General features: G+C 39.5%; 1 protein-coding gene across 3 annotated transcripts in view; it reads right to left on the bottom strand.

Moving 5' to 3' along the window:
• Positions 1 to 11,798: 11,798 nt before the first annotated feature.
• The window catches only part of kdm4ab (lysine (K)-specific demethylase 4A, genome duplicate b), a 34,858-nt gene continuing 30,551 nt past the window's right edge, over positions 11,799 to 16,105 (bottom strand). For all 3 annotated transcript variants that reach the window (XM_057857814.1, XM_057857815.1, XM_057857816.1), the window contains exons 19-22: positions 15,193 to 15,363; positions 14,994 to 15,113; positions 13,063 to 13,155; positions 11,799 to 12,994 (exon numbers count right to left, since the gene is read on the bottom strand). In XM_057857814.1, the coding sequence (XP_057713797.1) occupies positions 12,857 to 12,994; positions 13,063 to 13,155; positions 14,994 to 15,113; positions 15,193 to 15,363 (522 nt within the window). In that variant the 3' untranslated portion in view covers positions 11,799 to 12,856. The remainder of the gene's footprint in view (positions 12,995 to 13,062; positions 13,156 to 14,993; positions 15,114 to 15,192; positions 15,364 to 16,105) is intronic.

Here is a 16,105-nt window from a genome sequence, read left to right as displayed (position 1 = left end):
ATTATTACATTAAATAGCACCATGCAAGCACTTTGAAACGTGGGGGGAAAAAAATCAATGGATAAAATTAGTGTAACTTTGGCTTGAAATATTTACGTAAAATGAATGATAACTGCCTGTTTTTTTGCTTTTAATCAAGAATCTAGACTGTTTTACGTTCATATCTATAGAAATTCCATAATTTAAGTATTTATTTTCAAGAATTTTCAAGTTAAAAAGCTCCATTTCATGACGGGCGCCATGTTGGATTACACAGTACCGTAACTTTTGCTTGAAATATTTACGCAAAATGAACGATAACTGCCCGTTTTTTGCTTTTAACCAAAAATCTAGACAGGTTTACCTTCATATCTATACGAATTCTGCGATTTAAGCATTTATTTACAAGAATTTCCTATTTAAAAAGCTCTTTGTTTTGTGACTGCCGCCATGTTGGATTTTGTATCACTACACGTCATTTAAGTTGCTATTTATGACAAAAACTTATATAGATACATTTGGTGATTTTTGTGCGTCTAGCGTAAAACCTGAGAATTTTATAGTCATTGTAAGTTTTGTTATGCTTATATAAAAATTAATCAGGATTGTATTACGGAATGAGTTTCCATTTTTTCGATGCCGCTGCTCATGGAGACTCATATATGCCTAAGGGTGGTGCCTGTTTTGGTTTTAGGTCGCTAGTGGCTTTGGTTTTGAAAATATTTGAATCTGAAGTTTTTAAAAACGGGCCCGCTACGGCTCGGCCCAGAGCCCCGTGTCCCATCAACTGAGGCTACGTCTACACTAGGACGGATAATGGCCTAATCGTTTAATTAGTTGGACTATACGGCATGTCAGCTACACTAGTATGTCTATTGTCCGGATTAGTTGTTAGACGGATTGTGTAGGCCGGTAATATTACCCGCCGCTTAATATGGACTGCTGTCTCCGTACAACGATCAGATACTGAGGAAGTGACTTCATGCCGTCGCCATTTTTAGTGCGGCATGACGGCATCGTAAACAATGGGGGCGGACGATCACAACGTGGCATTCCTGCTCTTTTCTTTTCCACACGTTTTTCTTGAAACTTCAAACTACGTCGCAATAATATGCTTCAATTCAGTGCCCATTTGTGGTCCTCCCATCGCAGATGACGCGGAGATGAGCGTTTTTTTTACAGAGCTCGTCTCCCGCATTGTCTCTGATCAGCCAGCTGCGGGGCTGGCATCTCCCAACTCAATGCCGACCGAACATGAGTGTATAGTAATGCGTAGAGGAAAATTAAACCCCGAAAAGTGACTTGCGTGGTACCCCCAGTAAAAGAGGCGCGCGATCAGTTTTTTCCATGACACTTCTGCCTGTCAAAACTGTCGCCACGTCCAGGATTGCCACTGTTATGCACAAGCACTACTGCTTGCGGCTTCCAGGAAATATACGCAGCGCCACACCATATGCTATTTGTTATTTTCGAAGTGGTGAGAGCGCAACTGAGCATCGATTGTAACATCCCAGGTAATGATGTCAGGCTTTCGTTGTTTTCTAAAGATTTATTTCAATCACAACTCGGTGACAGCTCGTAAAAGCCAAACATGCTCTCCCTTCACTCTCCCTCCTGCGTGATGCGTTCAATGGCATACCGTACGCAGGCTATTTTTAGACCGTGACGTCGCATCGTAAAGCGGAAGTAAAGCCGAAGTGGGACATTATAGACCCGCCCTCGCATAGACACAACGCAATTAGTGCTACTTTTCGCCGGTAATCTTTCGAAAATGAACATGCCGATCATGCATTGCTTTTTTGGAAAGTGTAGAAACGACTCTAGACATTACAACCATGAAGGATGTTTTCTTCATATGTTTCCGGAAACCAAAAACTCGGGAGGAAAAAATGTGAAGACCGAATCAACTTGCGCGGACTTTAACACCACCTCGGCGAATCCATTCACGTTTCATATGCAGTAAACATTATGTTGGGTTGACATGGTCTTTCAGAGGACAAAGAGGTAAACCATTTTTATATTTTTAACTTATTTTTTTTAGCGTAACGTTGTGCCCAACTGCTTCTGTCTGACAATGAATGACCTGAAAAGAATTACAATGGTATCTGACTGCCACTGTTACCGTTTCTGTTATATATATATAAAAAACAACTTTAGTAAGTCGGAAGTGTAACTACATTATAGGATTAAGATGTGTGAAAAAATTAAAAGTGTTCGTTGGCCGTCTCTGAGTAGCATTTGCGATCGCTACACAAAGCTAACTAAATTACCCCCAAGAACGGTAAGAGACGTAGAACAACCAGAGGATATATAAGAAAGGCAGGGCTGATGGTAAAGGATAGCTTGTTGAAACAGGAGAATGTCATTGTCAGTCGCGTCGATAAAAAAGCTAAAGCTATGCTTAGGTCGGCTTGTTTTTTTCGTCTTTTTCAGACTTCGACACTAAAGCCATCTCTTTAACTGAACATTTTTATGTTCTTCAACATCTTTGCCAGTCACTTTGGCACCAGGCACATCATTTTCGGAGAGAATTGGTAGGTTTGGCTCTGTAAACATCTCCTTCGTACACGATTTCCATTCATTTCCTATTAGGGACAAACGGTGGCTTGTCCTTACTTAGCAACAATAGCTAATGTCATGAATATTAATGAGCGGAAGTGACGTGTTGCTTGCGGTACGCCATTGGGTTCACGAAAAAAACAGAGATAACAAAATAATAATAGTCGAGAAGGTGTAGTAATTTCGAAATTTGCCGCCGAAGAGTAATGAGTTTCCGGTTCAGAGGTAAACCGCGCAACGATGACGTAACATATGAGGCTGCTCTTTTCTACGCATGCGTAGTTTGTGCAAATGGAGGCGTACCTTGCAGAAGCGGGGGGGCCTTAAACGCACTGTAAGCGTAAGTGTGGACAGGTATAAAAATAGTCGGCAAAAAAGAAAATTATCTGTCCTAGTGTGACGTAGCCTGATTGTGAAGTCTATGCCCCCGCTAACTCAAAGATTAAGCCTAATGTCAATAATTCTGAACTTGCCCTTTAAGGCCACTTAAAATCAATTATCATTTGAAAATATCTATGTATGAATTATCTATTTTGGGGAAAATTGGATTTTTGTGGATGTTTCAGTTAATGGCGCACTCAGGTTTGAGTATCACCTTTGTAAACGTGCTCCAGCTTAATCTTTCATTTTGCATATCGGCACATAGTTGATGTTTTGTTGTTTTGCAGGGTGCTGCTGCAAAGCGCTTGCGTAATCGTCTTATGACATGCTTGTGTGACGGGAAGGCGGGGAAGCAGCTTCAATGCTGCGAGGGGGGGGGGGGGGGGGTTTAGAAACTGGTTTGATTTCCTGATTGGTGAAGCCTCTTCAAAGTGGAGTTTAACAGATACACTGCCACTGATGACAAAAGACATCCAATCTATTTTAACTAAGCGGGGCTGGTAGTAATCATTCCAGATTATGTAATGATTCATTTCTGTAACTGCCCATGTTTTTTTAATTACATTTTTGAAAACTTTATTATTGATTTTTGTTGAAACACTAAATATTCTACTGCTCATTTGCGCCCTGAACTAGGCTAGCATGATAGAGGTTGACTTCTCCAAAAATGGCTGGCATTAAAAGAGTTTAACAATATCATGCTAAAACTCCCATTTACATCACGCAGCAACACTGCAACTCTCAAGGAAAGCTTGCAATAAGCGAGTGCAAGTAGAAAGGTTAATGTTTCACTTTGTGTCGTGTTATTTTTTAATCATTAATTGAACTGAACAATTTTCACAAAAGAAGGATGGGTTTCATGTATGTACTTGTACTGACGATTGTGTGTGCTAAAAAGATGTCTCTGCTCCTGTACATACAGTGGGGAGAACAAGCATGTGATAAGATGTCTCTGCTCCTGTACATACAGTGGGGAGAACAAGCATTTGATACACTGCCGATTTTTCTGGTTTTCCCACTTGCAAGCCATGTAAAGGTCTGTAATTTGTATCATAAGTTCTCTTCAACTGTGAGGGATGGAATCTAATACAAAAATCCAGAAAATCACATTGTATAATTTTTAAATAATAAATTTGTATTTAACTGCATGAAATAAGTATTTGATACATTACCGACTAGTAAATATTTCGGCTCTTAGTTCTTTTTTAAGAACCCCTCCTGTTCTCCACTCATTACCGGAAGTAACGGCACCTGTTTGAACTTGTTACTTGTATAAAAGACACCTGTTCACACGCTCAAACAAACAAACTCCAACGTCTCCACAATGGCCAAGACCAAAGAGCTGTGTAAGGACATCAGGGATAAAATAATAGACCTGCACAAGGCTGGGATGGGCTACAGGAAAATAAGCAAGCAGCTTGGTGAGAAGGTAACAACTGTTGGAGCGATTATTAGAAAATGGAAGAGGTTCAAGTTGATGGTCAATCTGCCTCGTTCTGGGGCTCCATGCAAGATCTCACCTCATGGGGCATCACTGATCATGAGGAAGGTGAGGGATCAGCACAGAACTACACGGCAGGACCTGGTCAATGACCTGAAGAGAGCTGGAACCACAGTTTCGAAGAAAACCATCGGAAACACATTACGCCGTCATGGATTAAAATCCTACAGCGCACGCAAGGTCCCGCTGCTGAAGTCAGTGCATGTCCAGACACGTCTGAAGTTTGCCACTGGCCATCTGGCTGATCCGGAGGAGCAATGGGAGAAGGTCATGTGCTCGGATGAGACCAAAATTGAACTTTTTGGTCTTAACTCTGCTCGTCGTGTTTGGAGGAAAAAGAAGGATGAGTACAACCCCGAGAACACCATCCCAACCGTGAAACACGGAGGAGGAAACGTCATTTTTTGGGGCTGCTTCTTTGCCAAGGGTACAGGACGACTGCACCGTATTGAGGGGAGGATGGATGGGGCTATGTATTGCCAGATTTTGACTGACAACCTCCTTCCTTCAGTGAGAGCCCTGAAGATGGGTCGTGGCTGGGTCTTCCAGCATGACAACGACCCAAAGCACACAGCCAAGGCAACTAAAGAGTGGCTCCGTAAGAAGCATCTTAAGGTCTTGGAGTGGCCGAAAAGTGTCATTGCATGTAATTGACTTTACTGTAAGTTGTAATGCAATAAAGCTGCAACAAAAATTAATGAACAAAATTTTTTTTTTATAATGGGTCGAAATTATTTTGCGAGGACCTTAGACTGTCATTTGCTTTGCATATAATTTTAAGAAAATATTTTTTTAAATTATTTTTTTCTTTGATTGAAAATATTTTTTTGATTGAAGCAACTTTTTGGGGGATTGAATGATAGACACAAATGTCCTAATCATAATATGGCCCAAACACAGAAAGGATTGCTTCAAAGAAAACTTTTTCAATGAAAAATTAAGTGTTCAAATGCAAATTTTTCAATCTAAAATATTTTTTCCGATTCAAATCTTTTTTCTATGATTGAAACTTTTTTTTTGATTGAAGTCATTTTTCTTTATAAAAAAAAATATATTTTTTAAGCAACTTAGTTTTTGATTGAATAATAAAGAGAAAAATGTTCAAGCCAAAATGTGGCCCAAACACCAATAAACATTACTTCAATCAAAAAGTTGCTACAAAAAAAAAAAAAAAAAAAACGACTTCAATCCAAAAAAAAAAAAAATATATATATATAAATTGATCGAAGAAAAATAGCTTTCACGTGAATTTTTTTTTTTTTTTTTAGATTTTTATTTAGTTTTGAGTTTTTGCATTCAATTTTCTTTTTTTGATTGAAGACTTTTTTTGGGTTGAAAATATATATTTTGATTGAAGCAACTTTTTGATTAATAAAGACATAAATCTACTTCCATATGGCTCCGCCCAGGGGATACAATTTTTGACTGGGGTAACTATTTTTTAAGCAACTTAGTTTTTGATTGAATAATAAAGAGAAAAATGTTCAAGCCAAAATGTGGCCCAAACACCAATAAACATTACTTCAATCAAAAAGTTGCTACAATAAAAAAAAAAAAAAAAACGACTTCAATCCAAAAAAATATATATATATATATATAAATTGATCGAAGAAAAATAGCTTTCACGTGAATTTTTTTTTTTTTTTTAGATTTTTATTTAGTTTTGAGTTTTTGCATTCAATTTTCTTTTTTTGATTGAAGAGACTTTTTTTGGGTTGAAAATATATATTTTGATTGAAGCAACTTTTTGATTAATAAAGACACAAATCTACTTCCATATGGCTCCGCCCAGGAGATACAATTTTTGACTGGGGTAACTATTTTTTAAGCAACTTAGTTTTTGATTGAATAATAAAGAGAAAAATGTTCAAGCCAAAATGTGGCCCAAACACCAATAAACATTACTTCAATCAAAAAGTTGCTAAAATAAAAAAAAAAAAAAGACTTCAATCCCAAAATATATATATATATATATATATATATAAATTGATCGAAGAAAAATAGCTTTCACGTGAATTTTTTTTTTTTTTTAAGATTTTTATTTAGTTTTGAGTTTTTGCATTCAATTTTCTTTTTTTGATTGAAGAGACTTTTTTTGGGTTGAAAATATATATTTTGATTGAAGCAACTTTTTGATTAATAAAGACACAAATCTACTTCCATATGGCTCCGCCCAGGGGATACAATTTTTGACTGGGGTAACTACATTGGCACAAGACCGGCGGGCGTACCAAATTCAATGGATGATGATCTTGGCGAAAAGTATTGCCAAAGCAGCCTGATTTAGAATTCCCCTCAGGAATGATGGGAAACAAAAAAAACGCTCTTTTTGGGGTCATCAACGTGTTGTGCCCCCCGCCCCAAAAGTCAAACTCCGCCTATGATGATAATGTCATGTCATATTTATGACGGTCTTATGACGCTGATGTCCAATAAAGTTTTACCTATTAACCCAAATAAATCAACAAATAAGCCGCAGGATTCAAAATGAGGGGAGAAAAAGTAGCGGCCTATAGTCCGAAAATTATGGTTTATATATCTGTAGTTTAAAGTGCTATTTCTGACTTATTTAATGCTAGATAAGTGCTAAATGAGTTTGCTTTTTTATTAGGTCTAGTGACGCCCCTGGTGCATAATCTTTTCATATTCACTATACTGTACGTTAGAAAAACAAAACAAAACCAAATGTTTTGAACAAATGTGTCAAATCATTCTTGGTCATTTCATATTGTACATAACAAACATCGCACAGCTGCTTGAGGGTTTATAACATTTCATTGTCAAATTAAGTGTACCATTGTGTGCTTGGTGAATACACTTTGTTCAGAAACAACACTGCAGCTCCTTCAAATCAGACACCATAAGCACAAAGTAACATGAGCCTTGTAACTTGAGCTCGATGCGACTGGTGTCTGACGGCTGCGGACACAAAAGACGACCATAAACCAAGAGGTGAACCAGGGGGAGCCGCACCTGTGTTGTCTCTTGACAAAGCTGAGGGATTATCCGGGTTTAGATGGGGACACACAATGGGGGCATATTGTACCTACATCCTTGATTAGAGGTTATCATGTGAATCAAGTCCTTTTTGACAGGTAAGACCAAACACACTGGAACCATGTCAGGTGACGTGTTGAGTCATAATAAACCACTGTGTACACAACAGCTTGGACATGAACGGGTTTTGACAGCTGGTTTATAGCAGAGAACTAAAGTTTTCCAAAATTACAAAATATACAGTAGGAGTATATCCTGAATTTTGGCAAACAGCAATTGAAAATATTTTTGGGTCATTACCTTGGTCTGATGACTTGAATGGAAACTCACCTGGAATGAAGTCTTTGCTTAAAAAAAAAAAAAAACGAAAAATGAAAAAAAGATTGTTGTCCAAACAAGTGGGGTTTTCATTTCTTCACCTTTCTTTGTCTGAGATCCCCGTTAGGCGTGAGTCACAGTGTAATGAAAAGCCCTAAAGCGCGCCAATATTGGAAAAAATAAGTCATTCTAGAAATAGTAGGTTTGCTGAACTTACCATAAATTGGCATATTTCACCTTTGCTGACGCAGAAGTTTCAAGCTAGTGTTTTGCATTGGTGGACAAGGTTGATTGCGCATGTGTTGTGAATGCTGTAAAATACGTGATCTGAATTGCTGTCATGATTGTCAATCAAAGGCTAGGATGGGTTTTGATTGGCTAAGGAGCTGACAATTGGTTCCTCCACTAAGTCACGTTGATCTGTATGTCAATCAAAAAATGAAACCGATACCATTAAAATAGGACACGCAGAACCCTCCCAAAAAAGGACGCGATCGACTGACATCTTTGGGATGGACCAGTCGATCTCAGGCAACGTATTGGGCGCCACTATTTGATCTCTGCTATGAGGTCAGATGAACTCTTACGGTCATGTGAAAAAATTAGGAGACCCCATTAAATATTCAGTTCTTTATTATGAAATGTTCACACATCAATGTCTGATCTTGTTTTTCTTTATCTCTGGAAAAGAAAGTGATGTAATTGCAGGTAAAAAAAACAACAACAACAACAATTAGCATTGTTTAACTCATTATACCAAATTTATCAACAAAAAAGCATATTCTAACTGAGGAAAAAGTTAGAACACCCTACCACTTAATGGCTAGTATTAACCCCGTTTGGCTGAAATAACTTCAGTGAGACGCTTTTTGTAGCCATTTACCAGTCTTTGACATCGGTCTGAAGAAAGTTTGCCCCACTCCTCAACACAGAATACTTTCAGCTATGAGATGTTTGAGGGTTTCTTGCATGTACAGCCCGTTTCAAGTCCCTCCACAGCATCTCAATGAGATTAAGATCTAAGATCTGGGCTTTGACCCGGCCATTCCTGGACTCATTTCTTCCTTTTCAGCCAGTCCTTGGTGGATTTACTGGTATATTTTGGGTCATCGTCATGTTGGAGGGTCCAGTTTTGCTTCAGCTTTAATTTTTTCACAGATCTCACATGTTCCTCAAGCACCCTCTGATACACAATGGAATTCATGGTGGATTCTATGCTGGTGAGCTGGCCAGGTCTTGCTGCAGCAAAGCATCCCCAAACCATGACACTTCCACCTCCATGCTTCACAGTTGGTATGAGGTTATTTTCCTGGAATGCTTTATTGAGTTTACGCCAAACCTGTGCTCTGTTCTGGTGTCTAAATAATTCAATTTTAAGATTCATCTGTCTAAAGAACATTATTTCAGAAGTCCTAATCTTTGTCTACATTCACTCTGGCGAACTTCAGTCTGGCCTTCATGTTCGAGCAAAGGTTTCCTCCTTGCACACCCCCCATGAAGGTTAAACTTTTGATGTCTCTTTCTGATTCTAGAGGCATGCACTTTCACATCAACAGTAGCAAGAGCCTGCTGTAGGTCCCGAGATGACATTTTAGGGTTTTTGGAGACTTTTAGCATCTTGCAGTCTGCTCTCGGGGGAACTTGCTTGGACAGCCAGACCTGGGCATGCTGGCAGTTGTTTTGAATGTCCTCCACTTGTAGACTATTTTCCGGACAGTGGAATGGCTGACTTCATATTCATTTGAGATCTTCTGAAATCATTTACCGGATTCATAAGCGGCTAAAATCTTCATTCTGAAGGCCTTAGACAGCTCCTTTGATCTCACCATGGTGTTTTCTCTCACTTCAACAGTCAGTCACTGTTGAAAGTATACTGCACTGAGGAGTATGGCAAACTTTCTTCAGACCAATGTCAAAGACTGGTAGATGGCTACAAAAAGCATCTCTCTGAAGTTATTTCAGCCGAAGTGGGTAAAACTAGCTATTTGGTGGTAGGGTGTCCTAACTTTTTCCTCAGTTAGAATATGCATTTTTGTTGATAAATTTGGTTTAATGGGTAAAATAATGTTAATTTTTGTTGTTTACCTGCAATTAAATCACTTTCTTGAGATAAATGGGAAAAACAACATCAGACATTGATATGTGAACATTTCTTAACTCATTTGCTCCCAAAAACGTATAAATACGTTCTATTTTTAATTGTTTCAGTGTCTTCAGCAGTGTTGTTAATCTTACTGAAAAAAAGTAATTAATTATAGTTACAAATTACTTCTCCCAAAAAGTAATTGCGTTAGTAACTCAATTACCTGAATGTAAGAGTAATTAGTTACTTGGCAAAGTAATTGGTGATAATTAAAAAAAAAAAAAAAGTTGGCCACACTATGTGAAGTTTTTGATGAAGGTTTTGGTACAATTGGCCCGAGCCCAATTTTTTTACCCTAATTTACTCTTTACCCTGAATCAACTGTTAAAAGTTGTTAGAATTGCTCCCATTATTGTATTAGTTCCCTTCTCTCTACTTTCGACATATGAAAGTTTTAAAACTGTTTCATCATTTAAAGATAGATTCAAGTCAAGATTTTGCCGATTTAGAAGTAATTTATATAAAAAGTTACTTAGGTTCGCTAGGAAGATTCTCTACAACAGAGCCGTCCTAAAAAGACTACTGCTTCAAGATGGCGGCTGTCTACTAACGCATTTAGTGCCATGTCTGTCATTTTGCATCTAGTTATATCTATATACAGTACATGTGATATCTCCCATGTCTACCATATCTACCATAACATGCGGGCGTAGTTTGTAGGCTATCGGCTACAACATGTATTATTGGAGCTACCTAGCATCGCGTTTGCTCGGTGTCACAACTTTTTTGCCTCTCTCCACTCCTGCTCTGCTCTGTCATCTCGGTGAGTCTGTCTCCCTCAGACTTTTCGACCAATATAGTAACGCATGCCTTTCCGTCCTCAGTAACGGTAACCGCGTTGCCAAGATGAGAAAATTAATTAATTAGATTACCCACTACTGAAAAAAATAACGCCGTTAGTAACGCCGTTATATTGTAACGCCGTTATTAACAACACTGGTCTTCAGTGTTTTTTTTTTCCCATAAGAGACATCTCTGGGTTCTGATTCAACTGAGCTCCAAAGCACAAAGCTGAAATCCCATTTTAAAGCAATCAAACTGGCAACTGAAGTTTAGTAGCGCATTTGGTAAGACCCGCAACCCGATTCAACGGCAACGAACGGCCGGGCCACACGGCCAGGGCGCCGGCGGAAGGATGCCAGCCGGCAGACGACCGAGCAGAACAACCGAGAGGACGCCCAGGATGCCAGGCGCTGGACGACCGAGCAGAATGACCGGGACCATCAGTGCAGTGGACGATGTCGTTGAGTCAGTGCTGCTCGCTGAGCAGACCCCGCAGAGACTCAAAAAAATCCATCTTTATGAGACAGGCGGCGATGAGCGCAAAGTTAACCCGGCTGTCGCGTCCACAACAGCTTCATCTCAGTTAGTTACAGTGGGGAGAACAAGTATTTGATACACTTCCAATGGGTTTTCCCATTGTGAGTGTATCAAATACTTGTACTGCCAATGGGTTTTCCCATTGTGAGTGTATCAAATACTTGTTCTCCCCACTGTAGGTGTAAATAGTTACTTTGCTATCAAAAGCTCTATTTGTCTTGTTTTTTTAATGTTATTTTGTAAAAGGAAAACATGATTCAGATGTTTGGGATGTAACTAAAGCAAAAAATAGCTGTGTTGAAGTCAAATTTATGTTTGAAATGTATGCTTTCACAGAAAGCTCAATTTCTCTGTTTCTACATCAGAAATTGAAAAATTGCTCAAACTAAGCTATTTTCTAATGCTGATTTCTAAAGAATGGAAAAAGATATTAACTTACTTTTTTTCCTGCTGAAAGAAGAGAGTAATCTTTCTTTTGGTGGGTTCCATGTTTATATATGAATAGAACAGAATTTTTTGTGGGCCTTGCAAAATCAGTCAAAATCCAGTAAAACGGCCGGGGCGAAGGCCCTTGCTCCGGTGAAAATGGCTGGGAGTGAATGAGTTAATAAAGAACTGAATATTTAATTGGGTGTCCTAATTTTTTCACGACTTTAGGTGCTTACTAGATAAAACACATCCCGCCGCGGCAGCAATCAAAGAGCTATGTGCGCTTTCCCTTGTATTTCACCACTTTTACAGCACTAATAACAATAGAGGTCAAAGTACAACTGTTGGTTCAACCTGCTTCTATATCGAATACAACATTTCATGAGAATCACTCACATACAAACGATTTGGTTTTCTTATCCCAACTTTTACTCAAACAGTGGAGAGTTTACAAAGACAGACATGAGGGTACCTTATTTTAAGACTCACCGTGTAGTTCATTAGGAAATGAACTTCTACTTTCTTATTTGAATCTTAGTTGATTTCTAGAGCTAGCAGTCACCAGACAAAAAAAGAAGCTCAGTGAGAGTATGTGATTCCATGGACACCCTCTAAAAATAAGCAGAAAACTATCAACAGTGTGCCTGAAAACCTGCTATCATCATAATAAATATAAATACATCTGAGGTTTTCTACAGATTTGCGAAAAAGGACAAAAATAGTTTCTTTCCTCAAACGTAAATCGGGCTTGCAATTCAGTTCTTATGTCAAAATAATCCGCAAACTTTAGCTGGGGAAATAAGGCTCGATTCTGAGTTTTCACAGCAGACGGTTGAAATGCTGAACAAATTGTGATGAAGATTAGTGGGATGGGATGAACATTTCAGGCAATGTGTTATGTTTCATATCTTTGGGTAAATGCAATGTAACGGGTCAAAAGAGTTACTTGAGTGTTTTGGAAAAATACTAAGTGACAAAATGGCTTCTGAGGTGCACATAAATGAAGGGGGGAAAAAAAATGTTGCCTCAATAAGTAGTTCGGCCTACTTGATTATTGGCTGATGGCTTCTTCCACTACCCTCCAAAATAAATTAAGCATAAAGAAATCTACAGATCATCATATGAAAAGAGCGTTATTCAAAGCACATCAAAGTCATTGAAAGTCCCAGCCGTACTTGATAAATATGAAGCCAGGGCAGGCCTCGGAAGCAAGGTAGGACAAACCCTCGTCACTCCATGATGGCCCGATAAATGACGGGCTCGATGTAGTCTTCTCTGTAACGAGAGTTGATGACGCGTTGTCGTTTGGAGTTCTGTTTGACGTCTTCCTGCGCGAAGAGTTCGAAGCGCATGTCTGACGCCACAGACTGCAGAGCAAAACAGGAAATTGTAGCCCCTTTAATGGGTACGTGAAATGCATTGGGAAAGGGCTCACCAGTCGAGACTTGACCCGTTTAGGCAGATCTTCGTCTAAGGTGTACACGTCCTCACGCTTGACTGAAATTTGGGATTCATCTTCAAATTCCACCTGAAGGAGCATCGAGCACTTTAATAATTTAGCTTTTGAACAAGGAGACATGACAAAAAGTGGTGCCTAGGCTACAAAACTTCTCAAATTATCTTTTACGATTGAAATGAATGTAAATACCTTTCACTCTTTCAAGCACAAATCATGTTTTTTTTTTCCTCAAATATTTTTATATTTATATAGGACAGAGGTCTCAAACCTTCGGACCCCGGGCCATTTTTGAGGCCCCCATTTGACATCCAATTATAGTATTCGTGTTGCCTGCATGCATTTTGCAACAGGCAAAATAGAAATACCGTAATATTAAATAAAATGAATTAATTGAATGATCCATTTTGGGGGGGGGAATGGTTTAAATAGTTAAAAGCAAATTAAAAAAAGCAATGACTTAAAAAAAAAAAAAAAAAATACGGCAAAGTCTTAGTTGTAAAGGGTTGGCCGTATTGGGTTGATTCTCATTTCTTTGATGACAGGAATTTGGATAATTCATAAGCCTGGCGGGCCGCACGAGTTTTTTCCCCACACAGTGTCACACAGAATGTTTTCCCACTATTGCGATGTCTCATAAGCCCCTTTCACATACCCCTGAACACAGTTTAAATCCCGGGATTGAAACGGGCAGCCCTTAAATGTGAAAGCAATTTCCCGGGTCGACTGACACGGAGATGACGCGGACATTTACCGAGTCGCGTCTTAATATTATGTCCGTGACTTTCCCGGGAAGCGGTGTGTGTGAAAGCAGGTGTTAAATTCACGGGTCACAGCACGATGGCTGGTGACGTAAATATAATGGTGGGCCGATCGTCACTTCCTCTTTCTTCGCAGTAAGACGAAAAGCGGGAAACAAACATATCAACATAGCAAGCTGGAAATAGCTAAATTAAACTGAAAACATTACGAAATGAAATTGCTATTGGATCGTAGAACCGAGGAAGGGAGTCCATCATCCATCTTTCGAAATGTGTGGCGGGAAACAAACATATCAACATAGCAAGCTGGAAATAGCTAAATTAAACTGAAAACATTACAAAATGAAATTGCTATTGGATCGTAGAACCGAGGAAGGGAGTCCATCATCCATCTTTCGAAATGTGTGGTTTATTTTGTTGCCGATGTTAGGGTCCGCAACTGCGGAAACAAGGTCGTACCTCAAAGCAGAAAACAATGGAGGGGTGCGTTCAAGGTTTATTAAATACAAACAAAAAAACAGCGATCGCGGAAAAGGGAGAATAACACAATGGGTCTGCGACAGTAGGTCGACGGGGATCAATAATACTAACCTAAGCGGTAGGCAGAGAGCCGATAAGACAACAAAACAAATATACTCAAATACCAGCACAACATAAGGGATTTCAAAGCAAGGGCAGCAGACGAACAAGCTAGCAAATGCACGAAATTCCAGAGTAGTAGGTGTCGAATGGCGCCCAGCAAGTTATTATATCGGCACCCTTCTCTTGGAACGCCTGGGCTTAGATACAGTCTAAATGAGCTTGAATTGGCTGCAGGTACGACATCGGGTACGCTCCCACAACAAGCTCTGTAACAAAACACGATCAGACCAACAGAATGAGACAGCCAATGCCGACCAAAAATGACGTAGTGTCCGGGTTATGAAATTGCGCCAGCAGCCCTCCACCCAAAGAGAGTGCCGAGTGTGCAACATGGGACAAGTCTGTGCAAGTGTCTAACCCGCGTCATTCCGGGGATATCTCTCCATGCGTGAAAGCAATGACATGAGTAAATCCCGCTCCACCTTACACGGGAATTTACCGGGCTATGTGTGTGAGAGGGGCTTTAGTCTATCACATGTCATCAAAAGTGTGGTTCGGGTAACCTACCAGGTACATCGGAATGGAGTGAGACGCCACAAACTTAGCCCCATACAGCAAGCCATCAGTCCACCGGACCGACACGGTGGCGCCCTCTGCAGGCGGTCCAAGTCGAGCGCAGTCCCGGTTCTGGAGGGAAATCAGAACGAATAGTTAAGATGGACTGATGGAATACAGCCAGCGGAAATGATGTCCCATGGTTGCTAACCTCGATGTCCTCTGGGAAGAGGTTGTCACTGTACGAACCGTCGTCGAACACCACTTCGTAGAAGGTGGCGGTGGTCAGTCCCACCACCTCGCTGTGGTAGTAACGGCCATTTCGGTATTTACAAATCACCCTCTGTCCCACTGCAAGCTCTCTCATGGAGTCCTTGTTACGCTGTGGACCACAAGAAGATGTTTATACTTAACTCATTGGCTGCAATTGATGAAGCGAGACGTCCAATCCGTTTCGACTGGGAGAGGCTTGTATAGCAAATGATCTAGTGCTGCAACGATTAATCGATTAACTCGAGTATTCGATTAGAAAAAGATATTCGAATTAACATTTTGTTACTTCGAGTATTCGTTTAATTAAAGTGGCGTTGTAATGGTTTATTTTGAAAGTGTTTGCATTTAGATTTACTGATGAGAGTGGATACACTGCCCTCTGGTCTGCCTCTTTTCATATGGCTTAATCCAACTGCTCCCTGTTATGGCCAACGTAAGCTATGTTTTTGTTTGAGGTAAGGTTTTTTTAATGCATTCATAACTTAGTTTATAGGTATATTTAGACGTTTTTTGTGGGAATATGTGTCTGAACCATTTGTTAGGAGCATTGTTAAAAAAAAAAAAAAAAAAAAAAAACTTTAGCATTTTATAGCATTTAAGCTAGCTGACCTTTTCTATGTAAGTTAGCCAATTGTTCTTTTATTGTACATAGATCCTTATTTATGTTTTTATACCGTTTGAGGTTCAGCTCAGGTATTTTAATTTTTCATGTTCCTTATCCGATTACTCGATTATTCGAAGTAACTAGTCCATCGATTAATCGACTACTAAAATATTCGATAGCTGCAGCCTGAAAATGATTGCTGACAGCCCTCCCAATCAAATCACATTGAACATCTAACGCCATCAAT

Source organism: Corythoichthys intestinalis, chromosome 14 (genome assembly GCF_030265065.1).
Source record: "Corythoichthys intestinalis isolate RoL2023-P3 chromosome 14, ASM3026506v1, whole genome shotgun sequence".
Lineage (NCBI taxonomy): Eukaryota > Metazoa > Chordata > Actinopteri > Syngnathiformes > Syngnathidae > Corythoichthys > Corythoichthys intestinalis.
The sequence above is the reverse complement of the archived record's forward strand: the minus strand, read 5'-3'. Positions and strand labels throughout refer to the sequence as shown.